We start from the raw sequence: 25,409 nt of genomic DNA, 5'->3' as shown, positions 1-25,409 counted from the left end.
GAAAGGCAATATTAAAATAAATAAAAGAAAAACGTGTCATATTATCCAATTCACTTTAACTATTTCATAATAATATTTAAAAGATCTTTATGTAAAACTAATTTCCTTATCCCATTTAAAAGATTAAGACAAACACATTTAATACATAAAAAAGACTTCTGTAAATAAACAAGGAAGATAAATGCTTTTAGTTTAGAATTTAAATTGCGTTTCGAGATAATGAAATTAGAGATTATCTCCTAACGAATGCATATAATATGTTAATTCAACTTGTGTTTTTTTATTCTATATTTATTTATTGTTGCTTTCAAATATCATTTAACTTCAGAATTAAGAACTTTCATAAAGTCTTTAGACTTTGTCTAACAGAACTTATTGTAAATATTTGTGTTAAATTTTCCCTTCGTTTTTAGGCAACAAAATTTAATCGTAACTTAATTATAATAATATATACCAGTTAAACAACAAATCGCTTAAGATGCTCAACAACTGTATTAGTTACTTAGACTATACGAGTCCGTTTTAGAACGTCTTTTCCGCTACGCGTATCGATATTGTTCGTGACTGGTCTCACACGATTGATGACTAGAAGCAATTTATGTACCATTTCCACAAGCGAGGCCACAGCTGTTGATAGAAACAGCAGACAGACTTGTCGCTTAGTGGAAAAGGGTTTTAAATGTAAGTTTCTTCGATGTAACTCAGTCCTGTGACTCGTGACTCGCGCCGCTGCGAGGCACATTACACGCGGCATGACCGCGCTCTTGCCGAGGTAATAACTCTACGGACAACTTAGCGTAATTGCATGAAATCGCTTTTGTCGGAATTTACCTTACTCAATCTGCGGTGGGTCTGATACTGAGACTGGCCGTGTACGATATGTAAATAGATAATTGACTGAAAGGAAATGAGGCCTGTGTTCAATAAGACTCTTAACTAAGAACCTCAAGAAGAGTCCTAAAAAGAGTACAGTAAAGGTTTCCTTGTAGCAACAATTACTGTGTGTCAGCAAGTAATGTACTTCGGAAAAATCAGCCTTAGATAACGTTTGTCAAATACCAATGTCATTTAGCATGAACGATGTAACATATCTTTTTTTTTTTCATATTATCAATATGTAAAGACGTTTACAATTTATACAAATCTCAATTTTCTACGAGTTTTATTACCGTTTAAATTTACATACGCAATGCTTTCGAACATTTTTAAAGCTTTTATATCTGTAGTTGACGAATATAAAGATGTGATTCGGTATTCAGTCAGCCACTTTTCTCTTTATACGCCCCTAGACACGCATAGAAATTCTAACTCAATCGCCATACAATACAGGCGTGGCCATAAATCCTTATCTGTGGATAAGCCGCTACCCAGTTCACTTTCTAACAACCACAATTCAGTTGCGTCACGAGAATATTGTTATGTATCATTCACATTACGCGCTGTCTTAGAGCATAGACACACGACTCGCTTTGTTGCGCAACGATGTAATTAAAACATATATTTTGATATAATTACACGTGAAAGTTACTTAATTAGCATTAATAATAGCTGCGATAACAGTCATAATATGAAATCTTAATGATGCGATGAAATAAGAGGTAAAATGAGAGGAGTATTCATTTTTTCGTATGCATTTTTTATATTTAAAGGAATAGCTTATTTAAATTTATTTTATTACTAAAAGTTGCATATAATATTTCTGCACGCATCAGCTATCTCCCCGTCAAAGGCCCTTCATAAGGCGCATCTCGATCAGGTCCGGAGATTACCCGAAGCAAAGGTAAATTTGCGGACAGACAGACAGACAAATAAAAAAATTAAATTGGTTTTCGCTACCACCAATGCAAATATATCATGAAATTTCGTTACTAATATAACACAGAGACAATCCAATTTTATTATATGTATAGATAGGTACTATTATTTTTTTATTTTACTAGTTATTAGTGACCTAGTTACCTCTTCAAATTTCGGTCGCTAGCGCACGCCAATCGACTCGGAACAGTTCATAACAAAACATTGAACTGAACCTAAACGATCCGCTTTATAGCGCTTCCTGTTTAGGGGCAACCCCTCGTGGTACCGAATGAGTCACGTATGTCCGTCGCACGCGACTGTACTGCCAATATGTACAGGTGCGCACGAATTAATATTTTTATTGACGTTCATGTCAATTGTAACTTGTCCTAACAAATGCGCTGGAATTGTTAAAAATCTATTTTGTTTTGGTACATTGACACGAATGTTACATGACTCGTTTTATGTTAAACTTATAAAACTACACTTTTGTTCGAAAGTGTACCTAGATAGTATCTTCCATTGCATAATATTTGTCGAAATCAGTTTAAGATCTCTTATTTTTTAAATTGGTATAAAATTCTTGCTACTTTTTATCGAAAGACCAAACGAACTCAATTCAATGTTATACGAGTTTTTACATATAAAGTTTTGTTTTTGTTAGACATATTTCTCGTTTAAACTCTTAGTTCCAGGTCACTCATGTCGTTACAAATACGTATATTTTTGCTATAAATGAACATAATGTTTCCTAACAGTTAAAAAGTAAGGTTTGGGGAATTTTATATGTACATATGGAAATTTTAATTTTTTGTCCGTTTAACCGTCTTACGCAAGAACCAGTTTATTACAACATTAAAGTTATCATGAATGTGGTGAGGGAATTCAAGTAGTCTTTAAACGGCATGTCTGTTGGTGATCGGTGAAAAAAATCGCAGGTGCGTTAATTGGAAGGTATGAGACAGTAGACCGGTCGCGGCTCTGTTCCGGACGTTTAAGGTTACTTGCTCGACCACATGTAACGAACTCTTAACGAACTGTTGCCGGCTGAAAGATGGATACTGAATGCTTACACTATACAATGCAATTTACATCGCGCAACGCCCTGGCAGCTTTAATATGACAAATAATAGCACATATTACATCTAAAAACTGGTCGACTTGTTTTATTGAATTCGCTTTATTAATTAAGCGTGTACCAATTTTATAACAAATTCATCATGAAATCCTTATCTCTTAGTGATCAAGTTGTGCTCCCGATAGCATTTATTTCAAGGGGTCGATAAATTATTTGGTGCGGATACTTCTTCACCCATCAAATAATTGGATTTTATTAGTTACTAGGGTACATTGCAACTATAGATAGTACGACCGTCTATACATATAATTAAATTGTATGTATGTATTTTGAGATGCTGATGACGGAAAACCAATTCTTTTTTGTCGGTATGTCTGTCTGTAATGTCAGGTTCGGGGAAACTCCGGAAAGGCTGGACCGTTTTAGACGGAACTTTGACGAGAAGGTGCACGCGGGAATATTATATGCTACTCTTTTTAAATTCTGCGCTGACGAAGTTCCGAGCGACTGCTTGTAATTAAACTTTTACATGATTTCACTTTCTTTTATCGCTCAAATTTAATTTCACTTTACAGAAATTAAAACTTATGTAGTAGTTATATATACGTATACAAAAATAAAACTTAATATACCAACATCAATGTTACTTTCCCTCACTAAATCAGCGTGTACGTTAAAATATAAATGAGAGAGTAACGACACAATAGAACAAGTGGCTCATTAAAATAAGATTGGAGTCGTATTTAAAACGTTACAGCGGCTTCATTTATTCCTTCCACATATACTGTGGATAGAATGTGGTAAAAAAAATAACTCCAACTTGTCCCAGAGATAAGCCATGGTAATCCCCAATGTATGATACTATACTTTACAGATTTACGACGTAGGCTCCGTGACCTTATTAATTTTATGGGACCACTTGACTTCCAACTAAAACTAGTTTCGAAACCACGCTGTAACAGAAACATCTTACGCGCGTACGCATAACCAACCAGATATTTTTTTATAAATATCTTAGAATTGAAATAAGTTTCGGGATTCTATGTAAATATGGTATTAAGAAACAAAATCGAATCATCATTTTATATTAATTAATTATTAAATCATTAATTTTACAAACTAACAATTAACAATCAAATTGAAAATCACCTTAACGTTAGAGAGTAAGACAAGTTAGACAACAACAAAACTAATTGTTAGTACGTTTGTACAAGAACTTAGAAGTTGGTGACTAAAGCCTTATCTTAGTTTAAAATCTTACTATTAATTAATGAAACTCTGTTAGAGAAATTCAATTAAATAAAACTTTTCGACATACAATTTGTTTACTGTTTACAATTTCCTAGGAAAACAATTAATTTGTTAAAGTGAGCAGTATCCACAACTGTCTATTAACGCATTAATAGAAAGTATAAATAGGAGAATGTCTTAAGAGATTACCTTCTTAATCTTAGTATAATATTAAAATGCGAATGTTTAGATGGATAGAAGTTTTAGAAGGTATTTCTAGAACGGCTCAACGGATCTCTCGGTTTTTTCTAACTCCGTGCGGACGGAGTCGCGGGCGACGGCTATCATATTATGAATATAATCTTTTATGTCATTTGATTTTAAACAAAGTTTCAAAACACCATACAGGTAGAGAAGTGATGTAGCTTTGTCAAATAAAATAGCTGAAAATGGTCGTAGTGTTAGCTCTAGCAATCGCCGACAACTGGCAAAGGGCAAAAGCAATTAAATTTTCTAATCCTTTCTCAGCATGTCTATTCTCTAGAGGGAATACTTTGAGGGATAGAGTCCCATTGTACAATTGTCGTGAGATCGCCGATAGCGGCTACAATGCGACCTCAACAGTTTAATGTTGCCATTAGATTGGAACAATTCACAATGGCACGTGAGAGGAATCGCACGGGAGTTTTTTTTCTTAGCACGATAGACAGAGGGTCAAAATGTAATTTTTCACAGCTCCGGATACTAAGCATTTAACGCCTTCGCTATGCTAACAAATTACATTTAATTATTATCGGTCGATATAAATTCTTAATGAAGTCGTTTGATTTATTACAAGAAATAATTTTTATCTAAGTTGATTAATCATTTTATTAACAGTCCTTTTCTTAATAAAACAGGCTACATATTAGTCGTATGCCGAAAACACTATACATCCTTTTTCACAAGGTTTTCAATTCTATTTATTGTTCAAACTTCAATTATTACCCAAGGATGCAAATGACGTTCACGTCAAAAAGATTGATCATGAAATCCTTCGAGCAAGGTGGTTTCCAATAATGCGAAAGGGTCGGTAAAATAGTATAATGCTCTTAGACACACACATAAACCGTTACGTTCAAAAATCTCATATACAACTTCTTAAAGATTTATTCAATACTAAATCTCTACATTGTTTTAATTTAACCGTGATTCATTCATAATAAAAACATTCCCATATAAAGGTATTAAATAATTTACATCAAAACATATGATAAAAATTACGTATTTACAGAAACAGTTAAGTAATAAGTCGATAAATTGGCCTCGATAAAACATACAGCATCAGATAAGGAAGGCAAATGACCAGGGGAAAGCAAGATCGTGCACCGCACGGGACGAGTGGGCGCAGCGTAGCGGCATACGCAAATTTGGACACAGATAAAACCGATCAATGTATTATACGTGGAAACATCGGGAAGTTTTTTTTATAGAATAACGGGACAAACGAGTACTGAGTCGTAATGTCAGGAACTGCAGATGCGTTGTTGCCATTAAAAGTAGTAGGTACTGGAATCTTCAGGCTTATTGGTTTAGATAAACCGCTAGAGATTAAAACAAGCGACTTCAACATTGTTCTGTCTTCCTCTTCAATCACAATGTATTTCCCCATCAATAATTAAAAAATATAATTGATTTCTTAAAAACTTTCCAACAATCAAAATCGTTTTAATCCTTTTTGTAGTAACATGAGTATTACAGCTCACATTTCATAGGTTAAATATTATCAAACGGTATCCAGAACCAGACGGCTCCATCATGAGTCCATTTAAGGGTCTATTAAAGGCACTTTAGCGCGTTAAAGTCTCCCGTTCGAGTCTGTCGCTTAACTAACGGTTGATGTGAAAATGGGCATGAGACACGAGGGAAGGTGACGCCGGCCATAGAAAGCTTAACATAAAAAGCGGGTACGACGGAAAGCGAAGCTTAATAGCTCGTTAATTACCGGTTATGAGTAGACATTGCCCTACTTAAGTGCCCGGCCAGAAACAATACCTTATATCTATTTGCTAAGAATGTTTTTACAACCATTTGACGTTTTTTGTTTACTTAAAATAAAGGTTTTTAAAGCTTTAGAGTGAATGCGCTTTGTTTAAATTTGCTAAGAAATAAAATATGACCGTCTACCTGAATCTATAGCTATAGGACCTTTAAAAGTGTATTTATTATTACGTAATGAACAAAAACTTTTCTTACTTCAATAATAATTGACCACATGACAGAAAAAAATAATTTTGTTTTCTGCGATGAAATATCACTTTTATATCACGAATTTAAATTTATGAATATCCCTGAATCAATGCACAATACATTGAAAAACTTTTAGTACATGTTATGCCAAAAGTCTGTAAATCGTTTAAAATTTATAACTTGATTTGACTTAATTAGAATTTTAATGAGTGTCCTATTCTCCAAACCGTACATGAAACGACTAATGGCCTTATGCTAAAACTAGTTGCAGCAATTATCTACCGATCTATTTGAGAATCCAAAATACTTATCATTATATCAATCTCAAATTAGAACTAGTTTAATGTATCAAGCAGTCCAATGGCAAAATGTTACTCTTACAGTAGCGATACGGACACTTGCCGATTCAACAAACAGGTTCCGATCCATCCATTTGATCTTGGACGAACGTTGGCCAACTTTCTCGAGATTCCACACCATGCGAGACGCGTCAACTGACATCGACTGTATCGTTGAAACGTGCGAGCTTTTCGCCTTGATTCGCATAAAATTACTTTAACGTTATTAACACTAGAAGCTTAAACCACTGATATTAAAATAAACCCAAGATGCTAACAGTTGTAAAAATATCGTAAGATTTTGAAAAGTGCGATATGATTAAACGTTTATTGACCTGTAAGACTGAATGAAAAAAGAGCATACACAGGGAATTCATGTCGCTAAAAAGTTTTGCAAGGGACCACCTGACAGATTGCATGTGAAACAGATTAGTGACGTACTCAATAAAGAAAGCAGGTGATAGTACTCTTACCAAAAGCGTCGTTCATTGTACAAGAAATCAGTACAATAACGTAAAAATAATTCTGTTTAACAATTTTATCTAAACTTTAGTTAAATATGAAAGAACACGGTAAGCGATTTGATAATCTTAGCTCTTAGACTATTGACGATTGCAGTTCGTAAATTCGCGATTCGATAATCTTAGCTCTTAGACTATTGAAGCTTGTGGTAGAACAATGTGTAATCGTAGTTAGTAAATTATTACGAATTAATAAAATTGATACAAGAATAGTTAATCTATCATACCATATATAGAAAGGCGGTATGTTAAAGCGTCAAATCTAGAAATAAAGTAGAACTAGACACAAACTAGAATAAATAAAATTTGTGTAGGCGTCATTCTCAATAGCAAGTTTTTTATGACGAGGTTAAAGACCTATGGTAACCGTTAATAATAATATTGCTTATTGTTTAGCTTTGAAACTTATATTGAAAACTAGCTGTCGCCCGCGACTACGTACGCGCGCAGTTAAAAAAAAAAACTTAATAGCGGTATGAATTTTTTCTCGCCTTTTAAACCTTCCCTAGACCTCCACGAACATTTCAAGACTAAGATAAGAGAAATCCGTTCAGCCGTTCTCAAGTTTTAGTGAGACTAACGAACAGCAATTCATTTTATATATGTATATAGATAATCGATGTACTCATCAAAAAAAGAAATATTTCTATATCTCCTACAAAAAACGATATGTGTTTCAAAACGTGTCTCATTAACATTCTAAAAAACACCTGCTCTTAAACCTATCAATAATTTGAAACTATCAAAACAAGTTTTCATAAAAGCATCAAACATTTTCATTTAACGTAGAAAGTAAAAAATATATCTTAATTACTTATCTTGACTTTTGACACTGGACAAATTTTTAAATTCATGCAAATTAAAAAGCTAAACTTTATAGAGTTATGTCACTATCGCTACAGTAATTATCGTGGATCGTTAGTTCCCTTTTCTACTAAGCGACTAGCTGCACGTGACTGTTTATTGATGAGAGCCCGTGAAAATTATACAAACATTGCTCACATAAATAGCAGTGAGCCGACTAGTTGCTTAGTGGAAATGGAATTTTATTCTTAGAATAATTAGATCTAATAAAATATTTGTAACTAGTAACTGACATGGTGGTCATTATTAACCCTCGTGTTGACTTGCCTTAACAAATAAAAGTTCTTAATAGGCAGCTCGTTTTTCAAGTATTCGGAGGAGCCAGTTCCGTGCTCTAACTGGATGCTAATTAAAATCTATCTATTTAACTCGCTTAACGATATAAAACTTGTTTTTTTACGATAACATATTTCTCTATTCTAATATTTCAAGATCGAGATTTGATTTTTTTCTTAAATTCATAGTTATAACTTTGCTTAGGAAACATAATATGGGTTAAAGTTTACTTTGAAAGAATTTTATACTGGACATTTACCTACATCAGTTGTATATTTACCTAAGATATTGACCGTTAGTTTAAAACACTATTATTGGATAAAATAACAAAACAATATTATCTATACTAATATTGCAAAGATAAAACATTTGATTGTTTGTTTGTATTGAATAGGCTCCGAAACCAATGGACCGCTTTGAAAAATTCTTTCACTACCGGAAAGTTACACTATCCCAGGGTGACATAGGCTATATTTTTTACTAGATTTTTTTTTATTCCGCGATTTTTAACTGACTGGGAAAATTACTAGACAGAATGGATTTTAACCGTGTATTTTAACCCTTATACCAGTCAAATACTGAACATAACATCAACGGTGAAAGGTCTAAGTGCAGGTCACATGAAACATAATAACAAGTTAACGGTAGCCTTTTATATAAACCGGAATATTAACTCAAAAATACTGCGAATTACGTGAAATACGTTACTTTATCATAAATACAAAACTATGTTTATTCAAAGCTTCATTTGTTTCTTTCAATACGGATTTCACTGAATTTCAAACGAATGCTATGTGTGTCAGCCCTTCTTCTGTTTCTGCCAATCTTCAACTGTTTTACATAATAAAACTTCTTATAAGGATATAAATTCGAACATCTCATTTAGTTTTAAAATGAAGAGACAGAACAGTGTAATCAGTATCATTATTACTAAAAACTTTGACGTTTTCATTTAACAGTATAATAAAATTTAATTAACCAAGTTTAGAGTAATCCCGTTAAGCCAACATCCAAAATCAAGACAAAACGTTATAACAGATTTGGCGTTATCTTTAACGACAGCCTCAAAGTCGGGTTAAACTAAGCACCATTCTATGTTTTATATTCCATTTGTTATTTTTGAATCTACATAAGTTTGCATGACATATTTAAATAAATTTCGTGCTCAGTTCTTCAAACAATGATAATGAAACAGGGAGAATGTAAGCGTGTTATGTAAATAGGCACCTTTGAATGGAAATTCTGAATCTATTTAATGACTATTGTAGACTACGAAATGAATACATATAGCTGTTTTGTTTAATGAAACAAATAGTCGAATAAACTTGATAAATAACTCGATAATTGCCAATATCTTATGTGAAATCGTTTTAGTTTAGATACATATAAATATTATACGATCATTGTAATCTTATACCAAGACTAAAATCTGTATATTCTAAGTACGCTTTAGTTCAACTCGGTAGCGAACGGCTAGATTTCCGTCTCAACTGAACCACGTTTAGTTCTAGTCATTTCTATCTCTTAACAAAACAAATTGTTTCAAGATAGAACATACGATCGTAATATAAACAATATTGAATACTTCTACTAGTTAAAATATCTCTAGCAAATAATAGAAATGCTTTAATTATCTAAAATCAAGCTATTCAGTAAATGCAGCAACCCACAAAGATCTAATTCTGAGCAGCTTTGGCATGCGATCCGACAAACAGAACATACCAAGTTTCGATTTGTATTATAAAAATGTCTTTCAGATCAACCGCAAAATGTCTTTATTAATTAACCTTAAAATGGCAATTAAAGGTTAATTCAAAAAAGATAATTATAAAATGACGTTAACACAAAAGGAAGCAAAATTGTGGACAAAGTTAGCGACAATGTTAATTATTGTAAAACTATTTAAGTAGTATCTTAAGCATTTGTTTTTCTCGTGATTAGATATAAGAAAAGGAACAAATGGTTAAGCGAATGGTAAACACAGTATGTCATAGTCATACATTTCATTTTGCTTAAATATATACATACAATTTTTTCTGTTTGGTATGCATAAATTCCCAAGGATCTCATTTCCTATGGGAGTATATATATAGTTTTTGTATATAGATTATATAACTTAATTTATTCTTTTAACAAAGCTACAGATTAACTTAAAGAAATTTGAAAAATGAATGACTACAAAAATTACATTTACCTTCCCATTTATCTGCCCTTGAATATAATATTTTCAACTTAAATACGAAACATACATTTTAATTGCAAATCGAAAGTAAAAAGAAGTCAACAAAAAAAACAAGTATGTTTAACATAAACAAATAGGCTTTTCTGATAACACCCTCTTTAACATTCAGGACAATGCGTACACGTCTAAACGTTCATACAAGTTGCGCGTTGATGTCCTTTTTAAGGCAAACATTCTAAGTTATATTAGAACACGCACGATATACATACGAACTGAAGAACTCGCTTTTTATATAAAATTTATACCGGTATTCGTGATTGAATTTATCTAACTGTAAATCTTGATGTATTACATCTGCCGCAATAGTTACATTTTAATTACACGTTCTATTGTATTTTAAATTATTGATAAAACGACATAAAAATTGCAATGAAGGTACTATCAAATTATTTATATCGAAATGTCACGTACAGAGTGTTTATTGTTATTGTTTTTGCAATCGAATTAATCGTTCAAAATACTTTGGCTATGCAAATTTCAGCATTATTATTACGTTAATTACGATGTTCTTTTGATTATCAATGATGCATAGGAAAGGAAAAACTATCAATAAAATAAAGTAATAGCAAAGAACGTCATTTTTACAAACACTTTCGTTGAAAATGTGAAGCCTTGTACCGCACGGTGCCATAGAGCGCCCCTTAAAGCCTCCGCTCTAAGGAGACCCTATTTTATTACTAGAAACTAGAAAACGCGCTACGTATTTGAATGGCTTACCCTCTTTCACGTTGATATGAATCTTAAAATCCTTTACGGGCACTTATACACAAAACACAAGCGAAAAACTTATAAAACCTTTTTTTATTTCACCACCGATTCGAACACAGGCACTTTTAACGAACTTACGGTGTAGAGAAGTACATGGCGTGATTTAAGCCAACATTCACTCAATACTAGAGCCTCTAGAGGCACATACGCGAGGAACAATCCAAACCAACACTTATAACTGACACAAGGTATTCCTGTAGCGATCCTTACGGTATCTGACACCAATAGTGACGTGTTTAACACAACATTGATGAATTTTGACCGTTAAATTCCGGATAAAACAAACGCCGTGTTACGTTGTTAAGTTAAAACTAAGTCTCTCAGCGAGGCAAAGTAAAGACCGTTGATCCAGTTGTACGGTCGATACGGCAGTGAGCTGTTTTACCGACGCGTTACCTCATACGTCATCAACCGTCTCATTCGTATGTTAGCTTAGGGAAAGAGATGGCGTTATAGCGTCTCACAGTAGTGGGAGAAGATACTCGTACCTGCACAGCGAAGCCTCTTTCATTACACATAGTAACAGGTGAATAAACGATATGTGTGAGTGTTGTTGCGAGTTTTTGTCGTAGTGTGAATGTTTTCTCGACTGTGGTGAAGTGATAAAATGGTATTTTGTTCGATGCTATTTTATCGGGCCTCTGCCACGGTAACGTTCTTGCCAATATATAATTAAGGGTAATTATTGAGGTTAAATGTCGCCGTAAATGTATCTAGGTTATGAACATTTATCGCTTTAAATTTTCGAATTGCGGCGAGTTTAAATTATTTCAAAGGTTAATAAATCATAATGATTGAGTATAATATTAATTTGTTTGTAGATAGGTACATTTTCACTTAAAAAACACTTTATCGAAAATAAGTTATGTACTTTTTTATGTTTGGGGCATGTAAATTAGAAATGAAAAGTGTACTTTTGTAATGGATGTACATTATAGATTAAAATCTTCTCAAAAAACTTATCAAGTTAGGATATTAACTAAGTTGTTCATACATTGTTTAAAGAAGTAGATTCTACTGCAAAATGTTCTCACGACTGAATATAACAAGACAACTTAAAGCATAAAAGCACCATGTATAGGCTGAAATATAACACAGGATGTTTTATTTATAAAAATTAATCTTGTTAATTAATTGTCAGTTTTTCATTCACACTGCTTCGCATACAACAAGTTAGTGGTGCGCCGAAAAACATTGACAAAAACCTTGTAGTGCAACACTCCGTATACAGAACCCGAACAGGCCGACGACATAACTTTTTCGTTTCATAAACATATATTTTAGTTTCCTGTTGGGTTGGTCTTACTACATAAGTGAAGCGATTCACATCTCTTAAATATATTCCCTTGGTTGTGTTTTTTTTTTAAATTTAAAAACCACTAAGATATCAATCTGATCGCATAGCTCTAGGTGCGAGGTGCAATTCAGGAAAAATAAGGAGTGTTCAAATTAATAATAATTCAAGTATAAAGATAAATGGGATAATTAATATTGTAAACCAAATTATAAAATACTAATGTTTGTGCTCGGGTTAAATTATTTGTGTGTTTTTTGATCTATCACAATAGCTAAAAGTCGTGAAAGCATCTACGAAGTAATAAAAATATCGGATCCAAAGCTTCCTCTTTTAATCTTGAACCTTTTTCTGAATTCATTGTTTTTTTAATAAGACGTCTCCGGAGTCTCATGAATAAATATCGTAATTAGATTTCCGATATAACGCTCGCTGCGAAAGGACGTTCTGTAGAAGGAAAACTAATAATGTCTAAAACCAGAGACGTTCAATTCGGATGGAGTGCTTCTACTCATTAATCCTTATCCATCAGTAAACTAATTTCGAGAGAGAAAAATTACTAAAACAAATCGTTTGAAACAGAATTTATCGAAAAAAAACGACGTTATTAAATCTTTTTTATTGCGACAATAAATCTTACTATCTTACTACTACTAATATCATAAATGCGAATGTGGATGTATGAATGTAATTTATGCTTGTTAGAACGTATCTCCTGAACGGCTGCATAGATCTAGCTGAAATTTAGCCTAAATGTAGAAAAAAATCTGGAAGAACAGATAGTCTACCACTTAAGTTTTTTTGTAATGTCGCGCGGATGGAGTCGCAGGCTACAGGAATCAATATCATATTACGTTATATAAGAAAAAAATACTGAGCTTATAACTATGAGAATAACTATAGTCGGTGTTTCCGTTCAGTAATGGAAGGAACCTTTAAGAGTAGTGTGAGTAAATTGATGTTAAATTAGTGCAGACCATCTTTGGACCACCGCTAGTAAACATCCGGTGGATTCTTTTTACGTATTATATGTTTTTTGTGTAAATCAAACCCATAACAGAAATAGTAATCATTTCTCTTAACAACTAAAACCTTGAAGTGACAAAGTACGAGTATAATATGAGAAGCGCCTTGTTGCCAGAAACAAATAAACGAGGCAATTACGACAAAGTCAAGCCGGTATATAAATACCGCCGGCATTTCTGTACTGCGTCACGAAACTTCGTGATAAGTTCCTCTCCCCATGATTGTGAGAGCGCCTGCCTAATTACAACAATGATTAAAAACATGACCTACAGTCTGCCACTTTTCTGAGATAAATTCTATAACAGAAAATTGTCCTACAATCAATATGTATATTTTATATGTATATATAAAAGAAAGTCGTGTTAGTTACACTATTTATAACTCAAGAACGGCTGGATCGATTTGACTGAAAATTGGTGGGCAGGTAGCTTAGAACCAGGAAACGGACATAGGATAATTTTTACCCCGTTTTCTATTTTTTATTCCGCGCGGACGGAGTCGCGGGTAAAAGCTAGTTTCAAATAAAATAGCTTTTGCCTGCGCTTTTTTACCGCGATCACAGAAATTTGCATATACATATTGTTCCCACTATAATGGTTATGAAAACGTATACTATCCTAACTTGAAATACAACTTAGTATTATAACTTACCGACATCGACGTACTTGAGTACAAACTGCACTTCCGGACCCAGCGCCTCCGCGACTTCCAGTGGAAGCTCCGAGTCCCTCAGCACGTGCACTGAAATAAACAAAACAACTTGAATAAGCAAGTCATACGATCATTTTACGTTTAATATAGAAAATATGGATATGTATCTTATATACAGTATTATATGTTTATAAATAATAATTTAATATATTATCTGATGCATCAATATTTTTTTAACATCTTTATAATTATTTTCATACAAAATCTGTCGTCTAACCGCAATTAAATCACTTGTACAGTGACCTGGAGTATTGTGATTTTTTAACACTATCTAGCGTAATTAAATAAACAAAGCTATTTTATTTATTAAGCTTAGTCACTTTATTAGTATATAATATCGTGTCAAACGTAAGCACAGTGTAATTTAACCCTTTTTCAAAACGAAAAAGGGTGCCCATTCATTTTATTGTTAAGTCCATTGTGTTCCAAAAACTCCGGCACTTAACTTTCTTTTCACTTATTTTACCGCATTTTAGTTTATTACTGCCATAATAGTGGTTGTTTTTTTTTTTAAAAAAAAGCAAAGAGAAACAAATAATAAGTTAAAAAAGGACTAATAGAAATGAACCTTCAAATTGTTGAGCTGCAGTATCACTGTATGTCATTTCAGTAAATAAATAATCTCAGCTAAGAATGAATATTTCAAAAAAACATTGACCTAATTTTTCATAAGAGATTCCTGGTGTAAAGCTTTTTGCTTTCAAATCTGTCCATAACACGACATCTCTAAAGAAATGTCAAGTCCCATTCTTAACAATGACATTTTGGCCACAACAAACAACGTTCATTATCGTTGAAGGAAATTATCTGGGTTTTATATAGCAAATGGAAAATAACTCAGATCTTTGCGATCTTTTAAAGCTCATTACGTAACAGAGGTGATCTCTTAATCAGACTCCAACCTACTCAATTGTTTGACTCAAAAGACAATCAAAAATTTTCGTAGTCGCATAGTAATACATCTTTATATGCACATTGAACCGCGTATGCTCGCATTTTATAATTAATTTGTCCAGGACAAAAGAAGTAAATCCCACGATAATTGTATGAAAAAAGTAATTAAACTTTTCACGGAGCGCCTGTGCGAAACATGAAAGCAATAATTACCATAACTTACGACATAATTGGCGAAACTATTTTAAAGTTAACGGCGCTGTAAAACAATTTATTATATTAACGTAACGAGCTACAGGACGAGGTTACAAGAATAATTACAGTACTGAGTGTGTAATAAAATAAAATCAAGCTCAATGTGAAAGTGAAGGTCGGGCTAACGACTAGTTATAGAATGTTCCCAGGCCGAACCAGTGGCAATACCCCTTTCTTCGTCGCGTGCTTACTTGTATCTTTATATATCATCGAATGTGAGTTCATTACGCCAAATTATGGTCATTGCAATGCAATTTTCAATCGCATGCTTCCTTGATGAGCGACTCCATTAACGTTCTTTCTTGTATGTGCCTCCTACAAAATAATTATGTGAAAACAAAAACTCACTATATTTAAACTCAACGATAAAATCTTTGCAAATGAAGGTTAAACAATAAACATAAAAATATGTGAAACAGGCATAGCGGACTAAGAATAAAATAATTAAACACAGCATCACGGCACCACGGCACGTCTTTACTCCGATGACAGCTCCGATTCTAATTATTTTATAATAATGTCTCACGAAAAGTAATTTAATTAGAAAGAAGATTTTAATTTTGCTAAAACTTCGTCTTAACAATGTTGTCTTATTGATTTACAAATTTTCTTAACTTTTTAAACATTTTCATACTTAAAAAGTATAAACTCACAAAATTACAATAATTTCAATCAATTAGAGATGTCACATGCCTTGTTGTTGTTTAGTGGCCACGAGGAAGACTGCTTATTATGCCCGATAAAATATAACCAACCTGTCATGTCGCTGCGAACAAGCTCAGTAAAAAGTGGGTCAGACAATTTACGATGTCTCTCCCCTGCCCACCTCATTGGCGTAATACTGTCGTGACATTTTTATACCATTAAGTAACGAGACAAGTGGGACGTCCGCGTAATGGCAAGTTATTACCAAGAGGTACACATTTGTCAGGGCAATACAGTGTACCTAAGTAATTGTACGATTACTGTTATAGTACCAGATATTACTAAGCACCCACAATAATATAAATCTCACAACGACCCAACCACACAACTCATCAAATTCTATGTCGCGTCTCGTTCGCTTATTTAATTAAATTAAATTGATACCGTAAATCGTTACTGTTAACAGCGGCAGATCCTACAACAACAATATTTGTTGGGTGTACGAATGGGCCGACACGCCCGCTGAAATACTACGATCACACAGAAGACAGGCGTGAAGTGGAAGCAAATTCGCATTTCGTCTTATAAATGTGCGTACTGGATGCCTATTTATAGTCCTCTTTCCCTTCTCACCGTTTTCTTATAAGGAAATTATGAGAAGGGGAAGTACATTTTATGGATTAGGGGTAGCTTAGGAAGGTCCGTCGATTAAAGATGGGCAACGCATCTGCTATTACGGACGTCTATGGGCAGCGGTTGCATCGCTATTTGCTGAAGGCCTGATTTTAGTCCGCGTTCCCGCACTTTTCTTATGAGGAAGTGATGGGAAGGCGAAGTGAATTTCGCGGAAGAGTGAACGCATAGGAAGGGAAATATCCTCTTCCTGTGCGTCCCCTCCTCCGTTGATTAAAGGTAGACAACGCATTTGCAATTGCGGATGTATTGCATTGTTAATTCGGGTGGCCGCTTGCTCGTTTGCCACCTTATTATATTAAAATAAAAAATAAACTTTTCGGTCCATGATGATCTTTGTGATGTCATTGACCTTATTTGTATTATTGTACACAAATTATACGTCTTGTAAGAATGATAGGCTAATGATAATTTCAAGTATATTTCAATTTAAAACATTACAATGTAAACAATTTTATTGCAATAAAATACTTTAATTAGTATAAATTTAACGCTGTCAAAAATACATAACAAAAAAAATAAATTCTCCAGTTAGAAAGGCAATTTAGGTTGAATCACGTTTATTTTATTTGGTAAAGCTACAAAGAGCATAATTTATATATTTTTCCTTGTTTTAGTAACCTTCCAACTTTTAACCTCTAACGATCCAACATTTGCATGTTTATTAACGCTGGTTAATTAATTCTTTTGGACTATCTAATGACTTAATTAATTAAAAAAAATTGTGGAGCATAATCCAAGCTTAATACATTTTTATCAGAAAGCAAATTAACTAAGGACTCACTAGTTTTTAAATGATATCCGCTAGTCATCAGTAGCTAAAAGATTTACATATCCATTGACAGCGTTTGGATTAAAAGATCCTAAACCAATGGAAATTACGGAATATATGAGACTTAGACGAAGCACTTTCTTTTTTATTTGACCCAAAATAAAATCTAGTTGTAATTTAACTAATAATTAATTATAATAATAAGTAGATAATATAAATAAGAACTTGTAATACGAGTCATAGCAGTTTAACAACTCGGCCATCGTATGTTCTCATGATTTTTTCTTGGTGTAATTATCAAAAAATTGAAATTGTATAAAATAAATATACGCATTGTCCAATAAATAAAGTTTAATAAAAGCTGCTGTCGTTGTCGGTGAGAACAAAAGAGGCGGCAAAGGTTTTATGTCCTTAACGAGAATTGCATAATGACATAACCCTTTATCAGTAGTGTTCTCTCTGTACCCGGAAAATGCGTGTAAATATGTATGTATGAAAGTGGTAATTATTAAGGAGGGGACGTGAGAAATCGACAGAATTTAATATTAACGTATCCTATAGGCATAATTGTGATTTGCATTGAATTTTACTCTATTATTTTATTCAAATGAATAGAGAAAGAATTGTAAGATAAATAAATAATGCAAAACTGTGTGGGGCTATTGGGTAGGATGTCCCTGGTAGAAAAATTTACATTATTGACATTAAATAAAGGTTTTGAAAGGAATACCAAAGAATTTCTATGAACAATTGAAAAACATGATTGTACGTAAGGAAATGTCAAAACGAGTATTATAATGAAAGCACATGTAGCTCTCTCGTCCACCTCTCATTGGGAGATACATCGAAACAATTTGAACTGTGGTGCGTGGAAGAGTGAAAATGACATTTCGGACATATCTTTCCCACGGGCGAATCCATGGTGAAAAGTGTTACCATGATTACAGATACCTATAGGATATTATTTTCTAAAAAAAATATAATTCCAAAAAACATGTGGTAAATCTTAATCATAACACAATATATGTGCACGTTTGGTTTCTGTTTAGTATGAACAAAAATTTGAAATTGAATGAGTCTTTTCCATTGTGCCGATTTGCCCACCAATAGATCGGTTCAATGGGAATTTCTCCTATTGGGCTGATCGAATCCATCCAATAGGAAGAATACATTCCATTAGATCGATTGATCCATAAGCTGATCGGCATAACGGGAAATAGCCACTTAAAAAAATATCAAATTACATGACTTGCTTGTCCGGAATAAGCCAAATTTATGACTACTCTATTCGAAGCGCAATTACAGTGGCGTCTCGTGTTTTTGCGTTGAGTAAATCGAGAGATAAACTTCACGTACTCTGAGTGGAGACGGTCGTTACAATCATCGATTTTCCAAGCAACGAGTCACATTGTCGTTACATATAACGGTTATGTTGTGTAAAGTCCTAAGTTTACTAGAATTTATATATAGTGTGTACTTAAGCATGTCATGCCTGTCTGGTTGGAAAAATACGTTTCAATTTTTATTTAAATAATGTAAAAAAATGTAAAATAATATAAACCGTTACACATTTTATTGGAAATGATAAAAAGATATATACGTTATTTAATAAAAATAACAAGGGCAAACTAAAATCTCTACAATATATTATTACAAATAACTTCATAAACCGGTACACGCAATTTTCATCTCGAGCAAAATTGCAATCACTTGCAGCAACATTTCCTCAGGGAATCAATCTTATATTAAATAGGAACTAATCCATTACGCTGATGCGATTCATAACCTCCCAGTGGAAAAGTGCTCTTAAGAATGAACTGACTTCATTGTGCAGTTGACAAAGGCCACACAAAGCGGTACAAAGACGTCTTCAATTATTTCCGTTACATTATAACTCTATAAGCCCTATCCCACGGGCGGACTTGGGACCATCAAGTACTGTTAAGGTGAATTAAAGTGACATCTTGCAATAACGGACCGACGGACAGTTTTTACCGCCCCATGCCTCACAGCGGTATTCGGAGTCTATCCTTGAATAGGTGATCAAAGTATACTTTTTCTCTGAAGCCCCAGTCCTGTTAGACGGAATCACAGACATTCTAGTTAAGGATTGTAGACTAGAGCACGTGTATGGGATGTTGAAGTGTTACGTATAAAATGCACATTAAGTTGTTATCATCTACGGGCTGATAAAAGTAACTTGAGAGGTGATACATTACCGCTTTTTACTAAATCCACATTGTAACATTTCGTACCTAGATTTTGACATTAGGAATTTTAATTAAAAAGTCCCATATTTATAGTCTTTACATGCTAAAACTTTCATTGCTTACTACATAAATACCTCTAAATCTATGTTAATAAATAATTTTATTTGCACAAACCATCAACATTTCCTCCATTAAATATCGATATATAGATTGCTTAAAAGGTGATTTTATGACGGAATATGCGGAGGAAAATCAATGTGGAAGGTGAAAACCTGATGCATGAAGATAACCCACACGAGTGTGACAAGGTCAGGTAGATGATGATGACATCCGAATATCGAGCCCTGAAATGTTGTTATGAAACACAAGTCTGTTGTGTCAAGAATGAATTGTTACCTCCATGTAGGGGGTGCACGCTGAGCAACAGGCAGGGGTCGTCGCCGGGGTCGCGGCAGCAGTCGCGAACGTCGCGCGCGCTTGTCTGCGGCGTCACCGGCACCGCGGTCGCCGACCAGCCCGCCCCGCTCTCGCACCACACGCGCACTATTATCTAAATTACAGACAAATTATACAATAAATAATAAATGTAGAAAACAACTCATTACGTATCTGTCACTACAACTTAAAACTCATATATTATATTGAGAGATGCTCGATTCAAAATATCGGATACAACTTACTCTCACGATGTTATAGTTCAAATCTCAATAATTAAATAAACTATATCATATTATTTAAAGTTATCAATATATTAGGTCCTTACATATGAAATTGGCGTTTTGTATGGGAGGAACAAAAAGTCGAATATTTTTTAATATAATATATTTAATTAATCAAAGTATGAACCACTATTTTCTATGCACTTTTGCCATCTCATAGGTAGTTCATTGATCCCTTTACTAAAAAAACCAGTCGGACGGGAATCAATAAAATCTTTGAAGGCGATTTGGACTGCCTCATCGGAGTTGAATTTTTTCCCTTGCAAGAAGTTATCCAAATTTCGAAAAAAATGGTAATCTGTTGGAGCAAGGTCCGGGGAGTACGGAGGATGTCTTAGACTTTCCAACTGAAGCTCTTCTAATTTAGTAGCCGTCTGTTGCGCAGTGTGTGGTCTAGCGTTGTCGTGAAGCAGCAGTGGCGTGGAGCGATTGACCAGCCTAGGTTGTTTAGCCGCTAGCTTTTCCATCATGGTTTGCAATTGCTGACAATAGACATCAGCCGTAATAGTCTGGCCAGATTTGAGAAAACTGTAATGAACAATACCGGCACTAGTCCACCAAACGCTTACAAGTAACTTTTTTGGGGTTAATTTTCGCTTGGGGCAGGATTTGGCTGGCTGGCCAGGATTCAACCACTGCGCTGAGCGCTTCCGATTATCGTAAAGAACCCATTTTTCATCACAGGTAATGATTCGGTTTAAAATACCTTCATTATTGTGCCGGTTTAGTAATGTAACGCAACAGTCGACGCGTGTTTGCCGGTTTGCTTCAGTCAATTCGTGAGGTACCCACCTTTCAAGCTTTTTAATCTTCCCTTATTGCTTCAAGTGAATTAAAACAGTTTTATCACTAACATCGCAGCCTGCAGCTAACTCGGACGTGGTTTGCGATGGATCCACTTCCACAATAGCCTTCAACTCTTCATTATCAACTTGAGTCTCAGGCCGTCCACGGGGCTTGTTCTGCAGATCGAAATTTCCAGAACAAAAACGTTGGAACCAAAAACGAACTGTGTTTTCTTTTGCAACACGACCGCCATACACATCATTCACCCTTCGAGTCGTTTCTGCAGCACTAGTGCCACGGCGGAACTCGTACTCGTAAATAATGCGATATTTTAAGTTTTCCATTTTGCAAAATGAGTGACGCAAACAGAAAAAAACAGAAGAAAAAAAACAAATGAATGACGGTCATCGAACCACAATTACATGAGTCTATAGCTGTACAAATTTGAATTTGGAATTCCTTACCAAAGAGGAGAAATTCGTGATTAAAGTGGCCAGTACGAAAAACGCCAATTTCATATGTAAGGACCTAATATCTTGAATTGATTAATTATTTTACACTTAGATATGACCAACATAAAATGTTGTAAGAGTAAGTTTTAATTAATGTTCAATTTCACTTATTTATCGCGATATAGCTACACGAGATACTTTAAAAGCTCGATACTCGTATGAAGGAGTTAGTCATGAATATTTAAATTCTTTGCAAAGAACTCCAATATACGACCTTAGTAGATCAAGAGGCTTAAGGGGCAAGTTTTAAACAAGTATAAAGGTAGTAAAACACACTGTTAAGTCATAGACATTTAGCGATTTTTTAAATTTTTTTTAGGAGTGCATTGGGTTAATATTCGGTTTTATTTCACCTAATATAAAGCGTAACTTCTCATTGTTCGTACATATTTTTTATTTATAAAGGTATTCGATGAAGAAGAAGATATTTATCTAGCCACTTAAACGAAGCATAAAACGCAAACAACTAAAGGTAATTTTTCTTGAACACAAAAAATTAATAAGTTGATAATACTATAACAATAATAGTTTATAGTACAGACCAATAACATGCTTGCCTACCATCTACAAGCTCCTTACATCCATTCTGAGAATCAAAATTGAAGCACATATTTGTACAAATAACGTTTTGTCAGCAACTCAGAATGGATGTAAGGTTGGGTCCCGTGGTACCAAAGATTGCCTCCTCATTGATATGGCTATTTGCCAACAGGTTAGACGAAGTAAAAAGAACATTTCTATGGCCTGGATTGACTACAAGAAGGCTTATGATTCGGTGCCCCATGGATGGTTAAGTAAAGTGCTGGAAGTATATAAAATACATCCTACACTTCGCACTTTCCTTAACTCATGCATGGGACAGTGGACCACAAGCTTTTCCAATCCAGGGCAGGGAAACCTTTCTACTTCCTCTAGCCGGATTGGAATCCGGCGTGGCATCTTTCAAGGTGATAGTCTGAGTCCATTGTGGTTTTGCTTGGCTCTGAACCCTTTAAGCACACTGCTAAAGAGTTCAGAGCTAGGTTACCGTCTACGTAGAGGGGGCGAGATCATATCACACCTTTTGTACATGGATGACCTCAAGTTGTACGCATCGAAGAAGTCTGACTTAATGACTTTGCTTAAAATTACCGACGATTTTAGCAGAGCCATTGGTATGACGTTTGGAGTGGACAAATGTGCGGTCATAAATGTACAAAAGGGGAAGGTTGTAGCTTCTGAGAATCTGCAGCTTACTCAGGATGTGTCCCTCGTTTCCCTCTCGGAGAATGAAAGCTACAAATATCTCGGTATGTCGGAAGCATTAGGTATTAATGACAAAGGTATGAAACAACTGGTGAAAGAACGGTTCTTTTGCCGCCTGAAAAAAGTTCTAAAAAGTCTTTTATCGGGTGGGAACAAGTGCCGTGCTTTTAACAGCTGGGTCATGCCAGTCTTAGCCTACTCTTTTGGCATACTGAGATGGTCGCAGACAGAACTGGATGCCTTGGATAGAAAAGTTCGTCGATTGCTTACAGCATACCGGATGCATCATCCACGTTCGTCTGTAATGAGGTTATACATCCCGCGGAAACATGGGGGTCGTGGCTATTTAAATGCCAAGACCCTGCATAACCGCGAGGTGCACAATCTTAGGGAATATTTCCTTAAGGTGAACGTGGGAATGTATCAAGATGTTGTAGCAATGGACAAAGGAGTCACGCCGCTTTCCTTGGCTACCACGAATTGGCGAAGGTTACCGGTACTAAGTGTCTCAGACCGCATTAGTGTATGGAAGAGCAAGGAGTTACACGGTAGGTTCCATCGCGCGTTAACAGGGCCTGATGTGGACCAATTATCCTCCGTGGCTTGGCTGCGCTTCAGCAACCTCTTTGGGGAAACTGAAGGTTTTGTCTTTGCAATCATGGACGAAGTCATCGTAACGAACAACTACCGAAAACATATTCTAAAGGATGGTACGATTGACATTTGTCGGGCATGTCGTCGTCCCGGTGAGTCTATTAGACATATCGTTTCCGGTTGTTCTCGACTTGCGGACGGTGCATACTTGCATAGACACAACCAAGTTGCCAAGATTATCCATCAGCAACTTGCCCTTAAATATGCTCTTGTGGATACTGAGGTACCTTATTACCAATACCAACCTTCTCCTGTTCTGGAAAATAGCTATATCACGCTCTACTGGGATCGATCTATTATTACAGATAGGACTATTACTGCCAATAGACCCGATATAGTAATAATAGACCGGTCTGAGGGTTGTGTAATGTTAGTCGATGTCACTATTCCACATGACGAGAATCTCGTGAAAGCTGAAAAAGAAAAATTACTAAAATACTTAGACTTGGCTCACGAGATTACCGCCATGTGGCGTATGAAATCGACTACCATTATTCCGATAGTCGTATCGGTGAATGGACTGATAGCGAAGAGCTTCGACCAACATCTTAAGAAGCTCTCGCTAAACAGTTGGATTAAGGGCCTGATACAAAAGGCAGTTATTTTAGAAACCGCACGCATAGTTAGGAGGTTCCTGTCTCTGTAGCCCTCACCACTGGTTGTTTGAGTAATGGGATTCCGCAGCCGGTGGTATACTATTTTTTATATAATATATTTTGTTAATTTTTTTTTTTATAAAATGTATTATATAAATAATAAGATAATAAATGAATAAGAATAGTTTATAGTAAAAAACAATCGTTAGGCCTTATTAGAAACCTGTTGGCCATTTCTAATACGATCAGAACTTGCAAAACACGTTTGCTAAACCTTGTTCCGTGTCAATATTTTTTTATTTATTCGTAATGAAAAAAAAAATTGTGTTAGACTTTCGTGTATTTATGATTTTATTTAAAAACCATTATTAGTGTTTACCAGATCAAAATTAATTATTACTTTTTTCGAGAAAAACAAGTGAAATATTGCAAATATCAAAAGTATGTCATACCAGGGGTTTCTGAGACCAAAATTTCGGTTTAAAACATATTGTTATCTCTATGTTTTATCAAATATAATGACAGGGACGATGATATGTTTCATACAGAGATTTTCGTGTCAGAAACTTACGTATAGGGAAGTTTTTACTCTAATTTAGCGCCTTAGATCTCAAAATTGAATGAGTTAGTAATAGAGTTAGTAAAGGAAAGTCGTGAACAAAAGATTATTTAAATAGAAAAACTATAATAACAATTAAAATTAAATTCATAAAGGCAGAAAAGTCGACACCAGTCCAAGACAGAAGTTGCCGGCAACAATGAGATCCCGACTGCCGCCTTCAAAGTAAATAGCGGTTGAAGTTTTCTAGGAAATTAAATTTGTAATTCTATGTTCTTACATTATCGCGTACCGTTCATCTTTATCTAGAAATCTTGTATTATTCACTTGGCCTATTTAAAATATAATAAATATATACATAGATTGTTTAGTATTTTCAGTTGTAAAGTGCAATCGATTTCAATACAATTACACTAAATAAAGAATAAAATAAATTCATTCTCAATCCGCTTAGATTCATTAGTCATAATCTGTTTAAGCGATTTTTCCAAGTGT

General features: G+C 34.4%; 1 protein-coding gene across 2 annotated transcripts in view; it reads right to left on the bottom strand.

Annotated features, from left to right (window-relative positions):
• Positions 1-25,409, bottom strand: part of LOC106720010 (apoptosis-stimulating of p53 protein 1) — a 190,481-nt gene that overhangs the window by 126,566 nt on the left and 38,506 nt on the right. The window contains exons 3-4 of one of the 2 annotated variants that reach the window (XM_014514538.2): positions 20,240-20,393; positions 14,315-14,404 (exon numbers count right to left, since the gene is read on the bottom strand). In XM_014514538.2, coding sequence (XP_014370024.2) covers positions 14,315-14,404; positions 20,240-20,393 — 244 coding nt within the window. Of the gene's footprint in view, positions 1-11,292; positions 11,700-14,314; positions 14,405-20,239; positions 20,394-25,409 lie in introns of those variants that run through there. The other variant, XM_014514539.2, reaches the window with a different exon arrangement.

The sequence above is a fragment of the Papilio machaon genome, chromosome 14, assembly GCF_912999745.1.
Source record: "Papilio machaon chromosome 14, ilPapMach1.1, whole genome shotgun sequence".
In the NCBI taxonomy this organism is placed as follows: Eukaryota; Metazoa; Arthropoda; class Insecta; order Lepidoptera; family Papilionidae; genus Papilio; species Papilio machaon.
This window is presented reverse-complemented; position numbering and strand designations above follow the sequence as displayed.